This window comes from Formica exsecta, unplaced genomic scaffold, assembly GCF_003651465.1.
Source record: "Formica exsecta isolate Colony F162 unplaced genomic scaffold, ASM365146v1 scaffold115, whole genome shotgun sequence".
Taxonomy (NCBI): domain Eukaryota; kingdom Metazoa; phylum Arthropoda; class Insecta; order Hymenoptera; family Formicidae; genus Formica; species Formica exsecta.
In genome coordinates, this window is record NW_021848490.1 from 1,098,901 (window position 1) to 1,118,322 (window position 19,422).

The 19,422-nt window shown below is 29.5% G+C and overlaps 1 protein-coding gene across 12 annotated transcripts in view; it reads right to left on the reverse strand.

The window, feature by feature from the left end:
* Positions 1-123: 123 nt before the first annotated feature.
* LOC115238287 (dynamin) overlaps positions 124-19,422 on the reverse strand; it is a 23,056-nt gene continuing 3,757 nt past the window's right edge. Inside the window, exons 2-19 of one of the 12 annotated variants that reach the window (XM_029811976.1) lie at positions 18,601-18,674; positions 17,795-17,944; positions 17,513-17,716; positions 17,245-17,437; positions 16,956-17,165; positions 16,021-16,220; positions 15,788-15,933; positions 15,506-15,663; positions 13,643-13,669; positions 12,010-12,181; positions 11,636-11,881; positions 11,050-11,061; positions 10,557-10,763; positions 10,000-10,175; positions 9,886-9,891; positions 9,289-9,477; positions 7,376-7,471; positions 124-1,325 (exon numbers count right to left, since the gene is read on the reverse strand). In XM_029811976.1, the coding sequence (XP_029667836.1) occupies positions 1,262-1,325; positions 7,376-7,471; positions 9,289-9,477; positions 9,886-9,891; positions 10,000-10,175; positions 10,557-10,763; positions 11,050-11,061; positions 11,636-11,881; positions 12,010-12,181; positions 13,643-13,669; positions 15,506-15,663; positions 15,788-15,933; positions 16,021-16,220; positions 16,956-17,165; positions 17,245-17,437; positions 17,513-17,716; positions 17,795-17,944; positions 18,601-18,674 (2,530 nt within the window). In that variant the 3' untranslated portion in view covers positions 124-1,261. Of the gene's footprint in view, positions 1,326-7,375; positions 7,472-7,796; positions 8,928-9,288; positions 9,478-9,885; positions 9,892-9,999; positions 10,176-10,556; positions 10,764-11,049; positions 11,062-11,635; positions 11,882-12,009; positions 12,182-13,642; positions 13,670-15,505; positions 15,664-15,787; positions 15,934-16,020; positions 16,221-16,955; positions 17,166-17,244; positions 17,438-17,512; positions 17,717-17,794; positions 17,945-18,600; positions 18,675-19,422 lie in introns of those variants that run through there. The other 11 variants (XM_029812030.1, XM_029811981.1, XM_029812037.1 and 8 more) reach the window with 11 other exon arrangements.

Genomic DNA, 19,422 nt, shown 5'->3' on the forward strand with positions numbered 1-19,422 from the left:
CTTTTTTTTTGTCTTTTACGTACCATCAATAGCCGTATCTTCTATGCTTCGTTGTTCAAACGATCCCTAGAGATAAAATTATTATTGTATAAAATGAAAGGAGATGTTTTATCACGATAATAATGGATTGATCACAATAATTTATATTTTTGCGTTATTTTGTACAATTGCAAAATCTCGACGTTCTCTGGAATGCTGATACCATATTCAAATAGAAAATTCCCCGTTTTTTCTCTGCAAAACGTGGCTTTGTCCTTCTGTTCTAATTAGCTCTTTTACAATCGAGGTAATCGGGTTGCCCATACTCGTCTCGTACACGAACAAATTGTTTTTACAATTATGTCACAAAACTTACGATAAGAAGGATACGATATATATCGAATACGCAGACAGAAAATAGGAAATATTTGTAAGAAGTATCTATAAAAAACTAATATTACACTATCCGTTTGGCAATTTTATGATTATAGATTGTTAATCGAAATTAAGTTATACAGTAATACTGCACCTTCGATATTTCTCGAGAAACTGGACTCTCGCACTATTATTTCTCATTATGAATAATTAATAGCTAATAAACTCGTTTTTAATACTGATAATATCGTGATTTCAAATAATTTTTGAATCATTGAACAAAATTGATAAAAACGCATCTGGATTGTCCTTCTTGTCGTAAGAGATTTCTACTGCCGTTTTGAACAAAGTTACTTCCTTAAAAAAGAAGACACCTGGCGCATATCGAGCACACGGTGTTAATACTTATTATTAGAATTAAACGTAATCTATATCGCGAATCTAGTTGTATATAAATAAAGGTAGAAAACAAAGTATATATCAGAGAAAACGTTTGAAGAAGTGACTGATGGGGAGATCCCTCTGGCTGTCCTGACCATCGAGAAACAGACGAGCCGTTTTTCTGCCTCTAGTTCGTTTCTTGGTCCCTCTTTCTTCTTTAGTATTCATATAACACAGCCTTGCTTCCTCCTTCTCTCTGCGTGAATGCCTCCTCTTCGGTTCTGATCCTTGTCTCTATCAGCAAACGTCAACAAATTGATGTCGAGGCCGTTGAGATCAAGGGGACGAAATATTGATTTTAGGAGAACTTCTTATCTTCATCGCGAAAATGGGGATTTCTCCTGCCAACCTTCCGCTTTCGTCGTGGCCTGTCATTGGTCATTCGAACAAGATCTTTCCTGATGCTGTCTTGGATTGTCACAGATATACGAGGTATTGTCTCATATCCCGCTGCTGTCGGACTAGCTCAGTTTAGTCTGCCGGAGAATGGTCTGTCGGGAATTCGGGGAGGAATATTGGGTACGGGACGCCTACAACATAGATAAATATTAAATGTTGGATGTATGCCCACAAAATTTCAAACGGAAGCACGCCGCGGGAAAACAATCATTGAATGGAAAAACGCGAAATCTATACACAAACATAGAGACAAGCTTAAAAAGTTAAATATTTATTTATATAAATTTTCTATCTTTCTTCAGCAAAATATATTAAAATTTAAATATTTTAATTAAATATTAAATATTAAAAATGATATGTGTATAATGTTTGAATGCATAATGCATATTATAATAAATTCTGGAATACATGGTATAATAAGAAAATAATATAAATAATAAATTATAACGTAAGTTTTTTAATAATTAGACGTTAGAAAATAAAATTAGACATTATTTAAATATAGCACATTAAAATATCATCCTTTTTTATGTAATCAAACATTGAAATTTTATTAAAATAGCGTAACAAAACAAGGTCGGACAGAATTAATCACATCTATTCTAAAAGAGAGATATCATGAATGTAAAACATGAATGGAGAAATAAGAGATAAAAATATATTATAAGTGATATATATGATATATGATAATAAGTTTATGAAATATTAAAATAGCATAAATCTCGATAATAGTTTGGATTAAAAAGAAATATAAGTGATTTTTACACAACATGCTTAAGCTTTAGCGACAAAACACATGCAAAAATAAATATAGTAAAGAAACATTCAATTGCATTATTACCATCGTACAAGAGATAAATTGATTAAAATAAACAAAAAGGTAAAAATAAAATCTCATTTTCAACACCAATAACGGCGTTGAATATTTGAAAAAAAATTAATGTTAAAATATGATTCATTTCATAGAATGCATTTTTAACCCATTAATGACTAATGACATTTTATTTTTCATACAAACAAAATAATTTTAATAATGCTCTCTTAAATTTCTTAATCTATTTTCTAAATATTTCCGATTTTTATATATTAAAAATTTCAAGAAAAGATTTTATATATGTCAGTAATATTGTAATCTGAAACCTTTAGAGAAAGAGAAAAAAAAATAAAAACAATTGTGATGTAAATAATATTCTCCATTTTAGAATAAGGCCATATAAGGCCTTCAATGAATAAAAAGTCAATTTTGACAAGATCTTGTACGAACACAATTATAATCATTGATAGTATTTCTTTGGCAACGTAATCCTGAATGCATAAGAAAAAGCATATTATAAAGTCACACAAATACGAGGTTCAATATTTACTGAAAAAGACATACAGAACGCGAATACGCATCCCCGTGCACGAGGAGAACACATTCATCAGTTCTGATCAATTTGATAATTTGATAAGTTCAATCCAATTTTGATAATTTCAATGCTATTGTTTAATATATATAAAAGACATCAAATGCATGTTTTTAACGAGAAAAGTCATAGATTCCTTCTAGATTAAAACCCGACGGAAATGCGTCTTCGATCGTTCGTGAAAGTAACGTTCTTCTCATTGTAATCTTATTTTTCACGTACTTATTTTTCATGTATATATACATATATATGTACGCGTGTATATGTACGCATATGTATACATATATACATGTAGAGATATATTCTATAACATGTTACTTCCTATATACACATTTATATTGCAGTAAAACAGTGTGTTCCTCTCTTACGCGCACATGGCGCAATATTACAACGTATCTTTTGGGATGTACCGCAGAAGAACTTAACCAAGTAATCCTCCAATATTATTATAATAATTTTTAACAGTATCTCAAGGAGAAATTTATCCCAGAATATAATTATGATTTCTTGGTCGGATTTAGCGGTTTGGATAAAAATCGCTATAAAAATCAATATATCGTATAAAAATTAACAAGGGCGATGTATATAGTGTTTTGTATTAATCGACGAGAACTATGCTGTTCAATATCTGAAGTTAGAAGTACATAGTGATTTTGCTGTATGGGTTTCCGTCGCAAAGTTTTGCTTATCAAATGGGCTCAATGTTATATAATTGGAGGATACTTTGCCCGCATACAATCAATGGATTTTGGCACAATAGATAGAAATAGAGAATAGAGGAAGGATATGCGCGCATGTCTTTGGTGCAGTTTCGAATTATTAATTATATATTCCGGTGGGAACATTTAAAGAATTGTTATTTGTAGCACATACGAGGCTGGATCGAAAAGTAACTTGGTGCAAAATAACAGACAATGGTTTTAAATTCAAGTTGTATTTTATTTTTCTCATATACACGAATAGACGAACCAAGTTACTTTTCAATTCACCCTTGTAGATTTGTTAAGTCATCCATCTTATCGATCTTTCTCTTGAAGATTTTTATCATATAAAATCACCATCTTCTTGTGCCAAAACCCTTCGAAATATCAAAACATCGACAGCAAACCCACGATTCACTATTTGACTGAAATATTATCGTCTGTGTGCTCTTTGCTTTTTTAAATATTTTTTTTATAATATTATATATTAAGCGCGGCGATTTGGAGATTCTCAGCCCGTAGTGTACAAGAGAATTACATATTTACTCGGTATTAGCTTTACATGAGATTAAGCGTAACTATAGTGACATATAAGGCTTTAAATGGAAGCATATATATGATGCGTTGAATAAGAATAAGATGTGTATGTTGGAATGTTACAACACAACATTTATATACACAACAATATATATATATATATTGTTGTGTAACATTTTTCCATAAACAATAAAAGTTAATATATTCACCGACTCGACGCAATTTGTCTACAATTAATGTCAGACCTTAACATTTTCACGATTTCATCGTAATATAACGTAAAACAAACGGGAAACAAATGTATTTAAAAATATGTTAAACTATTTGATTGATCATATGTTTCAAACTATTTATTAATTAGATAAAAATTCGCTAAACAAAATTATTATATTATCCTTCGTTGTAAGACTCGAGGTCGATATTCCACCAAATCGTCTCTTGCCCCAGGTGCATTTAATATATTAATTTTCACAATATTACGATTTAACGAGAATTACTACAGGTGCAAACACGGACGCGTGAAACAAGCATTTCTCTTCTCGCTCTGGCCACATAAAGAACGTAGATTTTCTTTTATATATTTTTCTAGACTAACAGATAGATTCAATAGCTTCCAAGGATCTGATGTGTATAGTTGTATGTAAGTGTGTGTGATCCAGAGCCTATTTCTTTTTCTTTTAAAAATGAATATAGATAAGATGCATTCTATCAGAAGGTGCATCTATTCATACGGGGATATATAATCGAGACAGCTTTGAATATTTTGGTTAATAATATTCGGTGCAACGAGTGCAACATGATATGCTCGATCGAAAAGCTTGTAAAAAGGCTCCTATTTGTTCTTGTTTCATCTTGATACATCTTAACAATTCACTAACGCAAAAATGACTACTTTGTAAGTTAGGACAAAATCTCTCAGTCTACCGAGTACGGAACACGAAGATGCATGGCTAAACAAATCTACGGATATATATCTTACAATATAATATAGTGGTGATTTTAATAATATTTTCATAACCACATTAAAGGTTTATTATTCTCTAATACCTCGACGGGTTCAATTAATTCTTCATTGCTTGAGAGGATCAGTATACACGCACGTGTCTCTGTATACAAGTTATACTGTACAATAACATTACAATAATATACTATTTACTGCACGCGGAATTTTTCCTTCAATATTCTTTATTCCTTCTGCGCCAAATGCAACACGTGATATTGATTAATCTCTCGGGACTTTATTAATCGTCTAAACCATGATCTGATAATATCCTTGTCCACGGTACATAAAACCAGATGTGATTAGTCCGACGTGCTTCAGAAAAAGAGCGATAAAGTTTTAAACCAACTTAAGAGGAAGACAATTGAACATACAATCGCTAAAAATGTGTATAATTGAAGAAATATATTGTGCTACAAATTAAAATAAATTAAAAATAGATGTAAGTTGGTTGCAAGGAATATCATTATAGGTATATCCTGATATTGACACAATTTTGAACGAGGAATATAAGTCTTATATTACAATAGTATTTGCGGCTATATTTATGAAGTTTTCTGCCTTTTCTGAATCGTTATTAAATTTGTAACTGTGTCAGTTAGAATACGAACAGCGCAATGACACGGAGAATATGAGTCTTCTGCCGACATTGTTTTTCTAAATTTATTATCTATCCAATGAGACATTCTATATATTGTAACGAAAAATATCTTCTTTTCTTCTTAATTGCACTTCGATTATCGCCTTTAAGTTTCTTCCGAATCACTGCGCAAACGTACTTGAGATGAGAGCACATATCGCTCTATGTATAGTACAATACAGCTTAGCAAAAATTTCCCCACACACACAAGTATATTGCAAATTTCATATAATGAGCTTATAAAGTTGTATCATATTATTTAATATGATCTTTTTTTCGCATGACAATTTCATGCAAGAACTGTATGTAGTACTATACAAACTTTGAAGCACGTCGTTGCCTTGCGAATACGCCAAAGTATTCCTATTTACGAAAAATTCATCTTATATACATACATAGTTGAATCGCAAGCATGATCAGAGAAAGAGATTCGGGAGAAATAATTATAAATTATACAAAATATATAATATCACTCCTTAATGTGCCTCGAATGTGATGTACACGCATTATACACACTGTATGTGATATTATGGTTACTATTATTCTCGATAAGTGCGGTTACCATTAGTTTAAACTATGAAGGAAGGGAGAAAGGAATAGACAGAAGTGGATAGGAAAAAGGCAGAAATGGGGAAACAGGGAGAGAAAAGAGAGGAAAGAAGGGGAGAGGGGGATAGAATTTCGTGACTCCGGATTTTCATGCAAAATCCTCGAAGCATTCTACGCTATATCACATCCTATGTCTGAGCACTTTTTTTTCTTGTTTATATATCGTAAGGATTACGTAATATTTCTTTTGAGAGAAATAGAGAAAGACTTCACGAGCTATTCTGTGTAGTACAATACTTTTGTCATTAAAGAAGCTTTTTTTAAACAAGCTGGATATTTATTCGCGCGTGAATTTTAGTTACTTTCCCAACAGCATGACATTTTCTCATCTATCTCATTATTGCCCACGACGCGTTCGACATTTCCCTCAATATTCATAATTCAAATATCAGATGCAATTCAAATATGAGCATACCACAATATTTATATCAGACTCGCTCTTCAACGATTGGAATATTCTTTACAATCAATGCAAAGTTACTATCGATCACATTATCGGGTTCTGGTAGACTTTCCAGGATAGATTCACTGGATGCAAAATATATTGTTTTAGAAGAAAATTCATAATATTCTGCTCTAGATTCACTAACGAGACTACGTGCAACTTTCCACACTTTTACATGGTGTGTAGATAACAATGATATCGGGTTAACTGTACTAATCTCTACATTAGGGTCCAATTGATTTTTTTTTACACATATATATGTATATATGTATATATTTTTCTTCATAACATTTCCTGATCGTTACACTTTGATTCCAGTTCTGAAGCGTTAAACGTATTTTATTGCTCAATTAGTGACTTTGAAAATTACCATAATTAAATCTTCTACAGAACATTTAAGGTAATATAGAATATTGCTAGGTAGGGGTGTAAAGTGCTTAAATATATATTCGTTTCCTATAATATTATATATATTTTACCCTATAATATATAGATTATAGAATTATTTCTTAGACAAATATGCATGTAAATAAATATGTACACACATGTGTGTACAAATTTAATACCAAAGACATAACCGTTAATAAAATTCATGAAATATCATGCAAGACAGAAAGAAAGACATGTAAGAGACGCAAAGGGACCAAATTAGTAAATTATTCTCTGTGGAGTATCGTTAATAAAGATCTACTTAAAGTAGAGGAAACACTGGAATTAATTCATTCTCAACCCTGAACAGTCTACCATCTACTGCGCACACAACTTAAATGAATACTCATATATATGTATATTATATCGTTAAAGGAATACAACTCGAAATTCAATTGGTGGATATCTATTTACTTGATCTTGAACGCATCCATCAGCTCGTGCACGGCGGCCTGCGTCGCAGCCTGTGTCGCAGCTTGCGTCATCCTCTGCTGTAGACCACCCCCTCGACTAAACACACCACGGATACCCAACTTTGACTACAGATCTCATTCTTACACAGTTTGTTTTAAGTTCATACATTATATTGCTACAAATATTAATTTATAATGCGCCTTTCCTATAGGAAAGCGTGCATAATGTCCTTTTAAATGCAAGATAAAGTAACTTTAACGGGGGAAAGAGATGTATATAATTTTGTAACAGTAGTTATAAAAATGTTTTAACGTAATAGCAACACGATATTCGTTCGATATTCAAAGACAGCGTTTGAACTGTCAGACTAAATTTACCTTAGCTCCCATTTATAAATACGTTTACAATTATATATATGCCATTATTTTTTCTTTCTTTTGATAAAATGTAATGCAGGCACCGACATATTTGTCCATAAATAGTAATTGACAAGTTTCAAATTGGTGTTATGCTTCATATAAAACATTTAAGTGATAAAGAACGTATATGAAGTAAGAAGTGCTATTATATGATTGAGAAGCTTTTTAAACTTGTATTAAATAGGATATATCATGATCTATAATATTACATGAAATATATATCACACGATAATTAGATTCCGAAACTAATTTAGATTCCGAAGACACACAACCGATATTTTTTCTTTTTTATATTCAATATTGCATTTTATCGAAATGTCATGCTGTTAGTATAAGTAAAATAAACGGTTATCTATCTGCCGTAAGAACACAAAGTCCTTTATTTGATAATATTTTCAACGATATATACATGTATGATATACAGCTTCATTGAAGTAATTTACAATCAAACATGTGTGACTCGACTATATGTATATGTTATATCTCCATTTTCTACGAACAAGAAAATTGTACCTTCGGAAATATTTAATATTGCACAGGTTTCATGTACTATAGGCGCTAAAATATAACTACAATTAAGGGTGTGTGTTGATCTTCGCGCGAGAGATAATATACATAGAGAGATAATATACATAGAATAATACGTATATATACATGAATTATACACTAAAATTATTACACTGTTTGCATAAAATATGAATATTAAATAATAGAGACACAATATTATAAAGAATAAAAACAAAGAGTTACTCTATATGTCTTCTTTCTCTATATTCTTAATCTATTACTGAATTAGTACGATTAAATAAAAAATATGTCATTGTCATATATAAATAACACAGGTGAAATGTACTAGAGGAATTGTTCGGCACTTGGAAGCTCAATTAAATTTCGAAAACGTAAAAGACTTGAGACTTGTACGATTGGAATAATAATCCTCGTGTAACTTTCACAACCCTACTTAATTAACATTGACCTTATAATCTCTGTAATGTATGCAGACAGATAGTGAAACATTAGGGAATAAGTGTTTTGTGTAAAATATACACTGACTATATATATATAATGCAATACGGATACGGTATTGATTAGTAGTGAATAGGCGAGTTAGTGCGAAGACTTATTGTCGGCGCCTGCAATAGAAAGTGAAGTTAGCACCCAAGCCCCCAGACACACAAGCTACTGTTTAATATAGACGGGCGAGAGATGTTCGAGAAAGCAAATTGTATTAATTTCACAATTGTGTAAAATGGTACCATTTTCATGTCACGTTATTGCATTGTTATAAATTTGAACACAAAACCACATTACAAACGAGATTATTGTACGGTTGAAACTTCAATGTGCGCATAGTTCAGCATTAGAATTGTGATCAATAAAATTATAAAATCGCGATATAAGATTTAATCAAGATTTTTTTGGCGATATTAATAAATAGAAAATTTTAAATTTTAAATTAGTTTTATATGTGTAAATTATATAATGTATACTCACGATGGTATCATAGGTGGAGGTAGGCCAGGGTTAGCTCGAGTTGGTGGTGGTCCACCCGGACCAGGTCTATTAGGAATGGCTGGTGCGGGTCGACCGCCTGCAGGTACTGGTGGTGGTGCTCGTGAGCTAGAAAGAGGTGGTGGCTGTGTCACTCCGCGTCTTGGACCACCAGGAGATGGTGGTGATAATCTAGAATGTATAGTACGTCTTATAATTAACTTTTGCATTATTCAGATGTTTTAAATTCCTTTAAGAAAACTTGAATTAAACGAAAACTAAATTACAAGAAATACTTACTAAAAAAAATTAATGTACAAAATCTTAATCTGAATGATAATATGTAACATATAGTCTCTCCATATAATCTTTTGATATCATTAACCGAAGATATAAAAACAATTGCACAAAATATATTAAATTAAAATATCAATAAAAATTAATAAAATTCTAGCGACATTTTATAATCTCTCTCTAGCTTAATATTTTTATAGAAAGTACTTAATGCGAAAAGCATGCATAATGTGATGTTCTTCTTAACGACATTATTAGTTCAGAAAAAAATAAAGATAAATACTTCACATATGTAAAGAATCTTACCCAAGACTGTTTCAACCGTGTTCAAATGTATGGCAAAGCAGACGGTACAAAATGTAAGGATGAAAAATTAGTAAAATGCGCGATAAACAGTGCTAGGAATAACATAAAGGTTACCTTGGATTCTCGGCTGATGCCAACCAATCGTTCTTTACGGGTGGTGGTACTGGAGTTGAAACAGTGGCCATGGAGACATCTCCGATAATACGAAGGGCCTCTTTGCATGCATGATACATGCGTAACATCTCTTCCCGTTTCTGCGCCTCTTCAGGGGATTCTTCCATCATGGAAGACTGTAATTGCATACATATCACGTGTGTTTATTCGAGATAACAGTGAAATATATAAAAATAAGAGAATAAGAACATCTCAGAGATATGTATAAATATAGGACTATACCATATGCATACTTGTTTGAAAGATGGAAAACATGGGTTACATACATATTTTTCTTAAATCAAATGTTAAAATAAATAAGGAGAGGGATGGAAAGGATAAGGACACTTACGATTACAGGATCAATGAATATCTTCAAAGTATTTATTTCATCTTTGGTTGACTAGAGAAAAGGATTAATGGAGAAAGGATTAATCTATAAAATTCTTAAAACAAAAGAGAACTATTCTGCAATGAACTATAGCATAAGCACAAAATGTATTGTATTAATATTTTACCTGATCACCACTCGCATAAAGATGTGCCAACAGTTCCCCATTAATAAAGTCCTTAGCATTATTAATAATAAGGTGCATAATTGTCTTTGGAACTAGATCACGAGTAGTTTTCGTAACAATCTTCATGTAAGAATCTACTAAATTCCTGATAGTTTCCACTTGACGCTCCAATTGGGGATCCATTGATGATTGACCCTCTATTTCACCCTGAATAAACAAAAATAAATTATTTAAGCCTTTGTTTTGATTAAGTTGCTTCCAAATGTCCAAACGATTAAAGGCATATATAAGATAGCACTCGCAGTACTGCAAAACATTTCACTAAAATAAAAAATATTGATCAGTCTAAAAATGTTATCAAAATGTAAAGTAACATGTTTTGTTTTATAATGTTGTTAGCATTTTCTGCAATAATGTGCTTGATTGAGGAGGTGTCCAATGCTCATGTAAGTGTCGTGTGCTATGTAATTCTTGAAAACACGATTGTACGAACCTCATATCCTTCCTTTTTAGTTGATTTAAATATGAGACAAAAAAAGCACGATTACTATTATGCACTCAGTATAAAAAGAAGTAATTAGTATTTTATCTTGGAAAAGATTATAAATATAAACTGAAAGATATATACACTCTCTCCATCTTTTTCTTGGCACAAACGTTGCAAGTATAACTAACAGTGTTCAGGAAGCTATGAAAATTGTATTTACATAAAATATAATATTCATATATAAAATAATGTTATAAATAAATTATCGGCATATATATTGCATATATAAAGTATCGGTATATATGTTACATATATACAATTTTAAAAAGTTTAAAAAAATAATCAAAAATATTTTTCCAAAGCAACTATCTTTTTGTTAGTTGTTTTCAACAATATTCAAATCACCACACAGTTAATAAATTGAAAAATTTTCGTCTCTATTACTTTTATTAACTCACCCTCTGCTTATCCTAAAATAAATTAAAATGGATTCTAATAAATAATGTAAACAAATTGAGATATAAGACATAAATCATTTTTTATGAAGATACATACAATTATTTAATTGTATCCTGATCAATAATAAACTCACCTCTCCTTCGCCATTCGCTTGTTCTGTCGATTTTTCGGGATACACACCAGCCCTCAGGAAAGAGGCCTTCCAAGAATCAACATCATCTTGAGTTTCGCAACTCAACTCCAGTTGCTTGTAATCCTTATATACGTTTCTCCCTTCCGGATTGAATAACGCAAATAAATGACGTCGTGACATAAAACCTTGTTCTAGATCACGCAGCTTCAATCCATCTAAAGGCAGCATGTACTTCTTTTCACGTTCCTTCATACATAAAAATATCACTAGTTAGATATCATTCTTGTCAATAATTCTTTTTTCTGTAGTATATAATATTACAATTTTTTAAATATTAAATTTAACCGATTATATAAATTATAATCGATATTTACTTCTTCATCCTTGAACCAGGAGATACTCTCTGATGTTAAAACAAACCAGTAATCTCTTGAACCGCCCTTCATAATACCGAGATTATGTATGCACATGTAGCCTTTGCGAATTACTTGGTTGCCTAATGTATGCCGTCCAGATTTAACAGAATTTTCCGACGATTGCTGTGCACTGTAACATAAAAAATTGTGTATAATGAAATGCCAGATAAGAAATTTTATATACCCAACTGCAAGAATTGTTGCTATCAAATCTTACATTAGTCGGTTAAAATAAGTAAAAAAAACCAGCGAATAAATATCCTAGCATCCATGTTTCAAATAAATATGTCGCATAAAGAAAATAATGTTTGCTTAATATAACATAGCTTACAATGTGTTACAAACTTTTAATTATATATATGTACTATTAAATTCGATAATTCTTTTTATTTTACAATAAGGAAACAATAATATATAGAATAAAGGTGGACAGTACTTTGTGCCTTTACCTACAAAAACTAATGTACATTTATACAACTATTTCGAGAAAAAATCCGAAAAAATCTTTACTTTAGAATTAATATAAGACATATCACAGAATCATCGTGTACTTGTTTTGTCACTTTTGCTTCATGCATATTTCATGCTTCATATAGCTTGAAAAAGTTTTTAAGCGTATATTTGTTGTATAACTGCATAAACAACATTAGCATATCACAAATACGTGCAGTATAGCTATTACTTAGGCAACACTGCAATAATTTTCGATATTGTGATGCAAGAGGATTGCATAAGCGCATATTACATCCATTGCAAAACAATAGATCATAAAACTAAGGCTTGATATTGCTGTATGAAATACAGTTTAAAAATTTCGTGAATGGCATACAGATGTGACTTGGAAATTATTTTTGTTTGTAAGAATCCTAATTTTCTGATGTGCAACTTAAAAACGAGAAATGCTTATCATGACTGAAAATAAAGCAAAGTTACAATTTCGAATGGAAAAAATAAATCCACACAGATTCATATTTAAAAAATTAAAAAATTAAAGAAATAAGAAACAGATTTAAACCAATATATATACAATAGTATCTCACAATATTAATATTATGCAAAATTTTCAATAATACGCTGACTTGAATAGTACATCTACAAATTATAGTATAAGAATTTCTTGTAACTGATTGCATCGAGATTGTTGTAAGAACGTAATTCCAAAATTCAAAGAATTTACATAAAAAAATTCATATAAAAACATGAATCTAAAAAATCTCAAAGAAAGTCAACTAAAGATTAGTTTTGCATATAGCAATTTACATACATTTTTTTATTTTAAATGCTAATTAATTACGGAATTTAAAAATTAATAAAACAATTTAAATTATAAAATATGGATATATAGAGAAAATGTAGAGAGATAATATATATGTATATATATATGCTTGTTTTATTTCCAAAAAAATTAAGTAAACACATTATCAAGCTAAAGACTATTAAAATTTGGCTTATAGTATGTTAATATTTCAACTTAACATGGAAGCAACGAGATATTAAAATAAGAATAAGCGTAAGAAAGAAAGAGCGTGAAAATAAAAAGGGATAAAAATGTAGTGTAAATCTTTATTGGAATGTACTATAATATTCTTACCTTGCATTATGGCTACTGGCTGCAGCGCTGCCGATATAATTAAATCATTTTTTTAATTGTAAAGTTCGAAGAAGAGTTAATAATGAGAAAAGAAAAATATATGGCCATATTATTTTAATTAGGGTAAGGCACATAATCTCATAAATAAGTTTACAAATTATAAGATAATTGTCATATAATTTGATTATTTAATTACAATCTTCTTTGATTTGTACTAAGATATTTATGTATATACATATATATAAAAGAAAACAAGAACTGAAAAACTATTTATTTCTGTACATAATTTGTATGTGCCTTGTCCCCAATGACATAAATAAAATTAAGAAAATTTACAATAACATTTATATAATCTTGAGCAACATCATTATCAATTCTATATATAAAAAATCTATTTTTTGTATCTCTATTATATTTGTATACATAATTAACATAAACTATACGCATTGTATATAATGTATATAAATATCTAGTATAATTATTCACATTCTTATATTTTCCAGAGATATTATTATTAAATCAAAAATAAAAATCAAAAAGAATTAAATATATAGAGAAATATTGCTATATAGCCACAACAATAAAAACCAATTGAGCTAAAAATGTAATATATGCAAATGCAATTCCTTATTCTTGATAATGTGTGAAACTACTTCTTTAACATAAATTGTTAGCATTTCTTGATTTAACAATCAACTGTTTTTATGTAAATTTCAAATGACTTTAATTGTATTCAACTTTAGAGATAACACTGAGAGTAATATACTACTTGATTAAAAGTTTTTATGTATAAGCAAAACAAATAAAACAAGTCAAGTTGTGTTAGTTACAGATAAATAATAGAAATTAATTAAAGTGAACATATTACGAAGACAAATATATGGAGAAGAGATTAGATTAGCACATACTTATGTATGATTTTAGCATAGTATTATACGAGAGTGTAAATTGAATAAAAATAACACTAGATAAATTATTTTGCTTGTCAAATTCTAGAGTAATATTTAATCTTAAAAGAAGGACAAGTTAAGAATGTTGCCATGGTCCAAGATCGCTATGTGAGTTGATTTTAGCAAGACATGCATTGACTGTGAAAGTATATGCGCTGATATCTTGAATAAAGAAATAATGGCAAGCAAAAAATTTGACAATCACGTGTAGTACGTCTTTCTATCATATTTTGTAACAATTTAAAAGTCTCGATTTTTTTTTCTTTTCTTTGCATAAATTCTTACAAATTATCTTTATAGTTATCTATACTCTTTAATAAGCATTCAGCATGCTCTATATTAATTTACCGCCTCGAATCAGGAACTTCAACTTTAATTTCAACATGTGTATTTTAAAATCATATAAACGAATTTTTACTATATATCTCATTATTAAACAACTTTTCATATAGGCTTTCCAACTTCATTTCCAAATTTTATAAAAAACAAATGTACTTTCTAAAAATGGGTATATTTATTATATTAAATGAAATATAGAAATACATTATAGGATATGCAAAATATTGGAAACTTTTTGTAAAACTTTAGAATATGCAATACACGTGAATTCATATATTGCTAATATCTTTTCAACTAAAGCAGTCTTTTAAAACATACACAAGTTCGCCTAAATACTATAACAACATTATACATAAAATCTCTTGCTATTTAGTGGCTATATTGAACTTAATATGAAATTAAAAAATATAGCAGCAAGCGCACACATAAGTGTAACAAAAATGACATGTAGGAACTAGATGTACCAACTTAAGTAAACTGAAAATTTCTGTGACTATTTTTATCTCTGAAAATAATAGTTAAATCTATAAGATATAACACATAAAGAACATTGAACTGTTCAATGATTACTTACTTTGCAAAACCGATAAAATCTTCATGATTAGTGTTCATGTATGCGAGCTCGCAATCAACCAACAAAATCAACTGCTCTTTACACATTTGTTCGCGCTGCCTAACGTACGTCGTTATGATACGTTCTGTCTCTTCCCTTAGTCTAGGATAACGCGACATCTGTAATTTTACACAAACCCCGGTATATGAAAAATAATATAATTGATGACTTTCACTGTTTAAATTTCATAATATAAGATTGTTATTTTATCTTTTACTATTTTGTTACTAAGTTTTGACTTACCCTATCTGTACAAATGCGTACAACATTACTAAGTTCTTGCACAACTAAATCTACACATTTAAGACTTGGTTCTTTAAGTCTATTTATTTGCTTCTTGACTATTGCCTCAAAAGCCATATCTGGGGTGAATAATCCTACCCTGATACCTATCGCAAAAAAAAAATTTAGAGTAATTTTATATTTGTCAAACTTGACACTTGAAAATTGATTAGATGAAGCTAAAATAAACTTACCATGTATATTTCTGATGGCAAAAGCAATTTCTCTCCTTAATTCTTTCTCATCAAATTCCATTTTAACAATTTCGAACGGGAAACGTTCATGGAAAAGTCTGTTAATTTTCGCGCCACCACTGAGTTCATTAGTATTAATTTGTGCTGAACCTGAGCCTTCTATAGTTCTCTCAAAGTCTGACTGAAGTTGCTGTATCATCCTTAAAAATAATTTTCTATTAATTTGTGTAATATAACCTGTTATAAAATAATATTAATTACATAGGTAGAGAGTCTCGATGCTATCTATCATTCACAAAACACATTTGAAATATTTGTTATTGTGTGTGTGTGTGTGTTACAATCTGTAAATTTATAGTAAAAATATCATATATTTCCCAGAAAGATACACATATCATGTGTTAAAAAAAAAGATTTATGTTAGCAAGTGTATTTGTTAATCTTCTTGTAGCAGAATAATTTAATGCAGAATTTTTATCTGTTAATTATTAAACTAAGCATTTGCATAATTGACAACCGCAGCTCTTTAATTAATTAAAATTTCATGCAAATGTGTGGCACACTATTCTTGTTAAAGGAAACTAAAAGAGGAAACAAAGATACCTACATATACATTTGAATTGATCTGAAAAACAAAAGTCAAATGATCTAAAACTTCGAGACACTCCACCCACAATATAAAAAGTATAAGGAACAAAAAGATAAATAGAAATTATGGTTATATTTGCATAGTTGTTATTTTATCAAAAACATGAAATATAATGCACACATTCATTGAAAGAATTTTAATATTTTATAAACATGTAAATCTATGTGTGATATATTCTGCTATAAGATATGTATCTATCATTTTTATAAACACATTTTATGAATGGAAGAAGAATATTGGATAATTGTAACTGTAAACCAGCATGTAAAATTCTAAATTCACTTACTGTAACATAGCCTTCGTTTTGATTGCAGGATCATCAGGTCTGAAATGTTTATACTGCTCGACATCTTTCTCTAAAGTTAATAGCTGCTTTTGTAATCTATCTCTTAGAGCTGGCAAGGTATCCCTGATATGGTTTGTTAACTGTTGATTCAAAACTCTCTGCAAATATGGCGTACCCAACCTGTCTGCTAGATGACGATAAGATGGATGACTAAAAAGTAAAACAAAAGTTATGTATTGTCAAAAAAAAAAGTCATTCCTAAAAATTATTTTCATAACTGTTTGTGTACCTGAGAAAGAACTTTCGCTCAGCAGCTAAAGCATTTTTTATATCCTTCCGTCCTTCTATATCTTTTTGACTTCTATTGACTACACCAATATAACCTCTTCTCAATGGTAATAATTTATTTTCCAAAATATCTCTTGCGTCAGTACCATCATCCATGAGATCCAATTTAGTAATAACGCCAATTGTACGTACACCTTAGAGTATTACATTAAATTAATATTTTCAGTTCAAAAAGATATAATATTAACACTATTACACTGATTAAATACCTTGTGGATCCACCTCCTTAGCGAGTTTAAGAGCATCGCTGTTAGCCAAATCAGTGTTGGCTGGTGTAACTGCCAATATAAGACAATTTTCACGTTTGATAAACTGAAATATCATCCCTTTAATTTGGGCCTCTATATCTGCTGGCTGATCTCCGATTGGTACTTTTGTAAGTCCAGGTAAATCAATTAATGTTAAATTCAAGACTGCAAAAAGATAAAAATGTGCAATTATAAATAACAATTATTATTTTTTATTTAAAGTAGCTTCTTTGTTGTGCTTACCATTGGGTGAATATACTCTAAGATTAATTGGTACATTAGAGATGCCCTTATTACTTCCAGTCACTCTGTCTGTTTCAGATTCAATTTCTCTTCGCACTTCATCAAAATCTACAAACTTCTTACCTTTGCAATGCAAAAATTCTGCATATTCTACATTAAGAAAAAAATCATTTAATTTAATTTTTATAACCATTTATTTGTATTATGTACTACAAAGAATAAATAAATAAAAATATAGAGAATAATATAACATTTCGTATCCTTTAACATATGTATATTTCTGTTACATTGTTTGTTTGGAGATACGCTCAATTTATGGCTTATCATAATTTTAGGCTCAGGAAGTATGATACAGAAAATGTGATAATTTAATGACAAAGTTCAAAAGATAGTGTAATTTTTATGAATTCTACTTTATGCAGCAAAATGACAAAATCAATAATTGTTTTTTATAGATTTATCTATAAAATATAATAAATATGTCACACACATATAGTGCATTAAAAGTTTTCCAACAAGGGTTAAGCAGAAGATAACGTATAAATGCATTAAGCATTACCTTGCTTAAAAGAAAAATATTTGTCACAAGTATATGAGTCAATAGGTTAACAAGATGATATTATGAGCCCATAAAGACTTCACACTTTTTAAATTCTCTCTTATGCATACATATCCTTAAAAGCAATCACAAATGCACAAGATATTGCAAGGATATTGTCATACATATGTAAGATAATTTTTGTATTTATTAAATATTAGGAGACACAAGAGAAATGACATAATCAGTCTCATTTATTACGACTCACCAGTTAAACAGTTAATCAACTGCAAGATGAGTGGTCTCCTTGTCACAATGCCAGAACCTCTGGGCAAGAAATCTCTGGGAAAGAAATATTCATTGTTATAATTGCTCATGATTAAAATTCATAATTTTTCATAAGAAAATATATATAATGTACACTTAAGCACTCTGTTTGAGAACAATGATGAATTAGTCGCAATTAATTATTTTAAAGCGTAAAATAATATATATAAGCCTAAAATGTGGATAGTAATAATTTATTTCATAATATTTTTATTCTCTCTAATAAAAATATATATACTTGTCTTGTTATCTATGTTATCTCAGAAATGATTTGTAATATATATTCCCTCCTCCAATAAGTTTTTAATTCCTAGGTTCTTTATTATAAATTAGTATTAACAAATTTATATCAGAATTCTTTATATATACAATATAATTTGACAATAACACATAACAAATTAATTTTGCATCATAAAAGTATCTCAAGAATTATTACAAAAATAATTATTATTATAATTTTTATATAGAATATAAAAATATATTTTTCTTTTGGCACAAATACTAGGGGGATATTAAATATAGATATATAAAATAGAATCAAATATAACAAATAAATAATTTTATCAAATTAAAAAAAAAACATTAATTCTTAAATTATTTAATTCTGGTTTTTTTAGTAAGTTTTGTAAAACCAACAGGTTTTATGTGTGTATATATATTGTAACTATAAATTTTTCGTTTAATCGGAACATTAAAATGTGGAGACAAGAAATTATAAGAGGGTAAAGTCGTCTCGCCGGTTTTGCGCATGAACGGATGAACG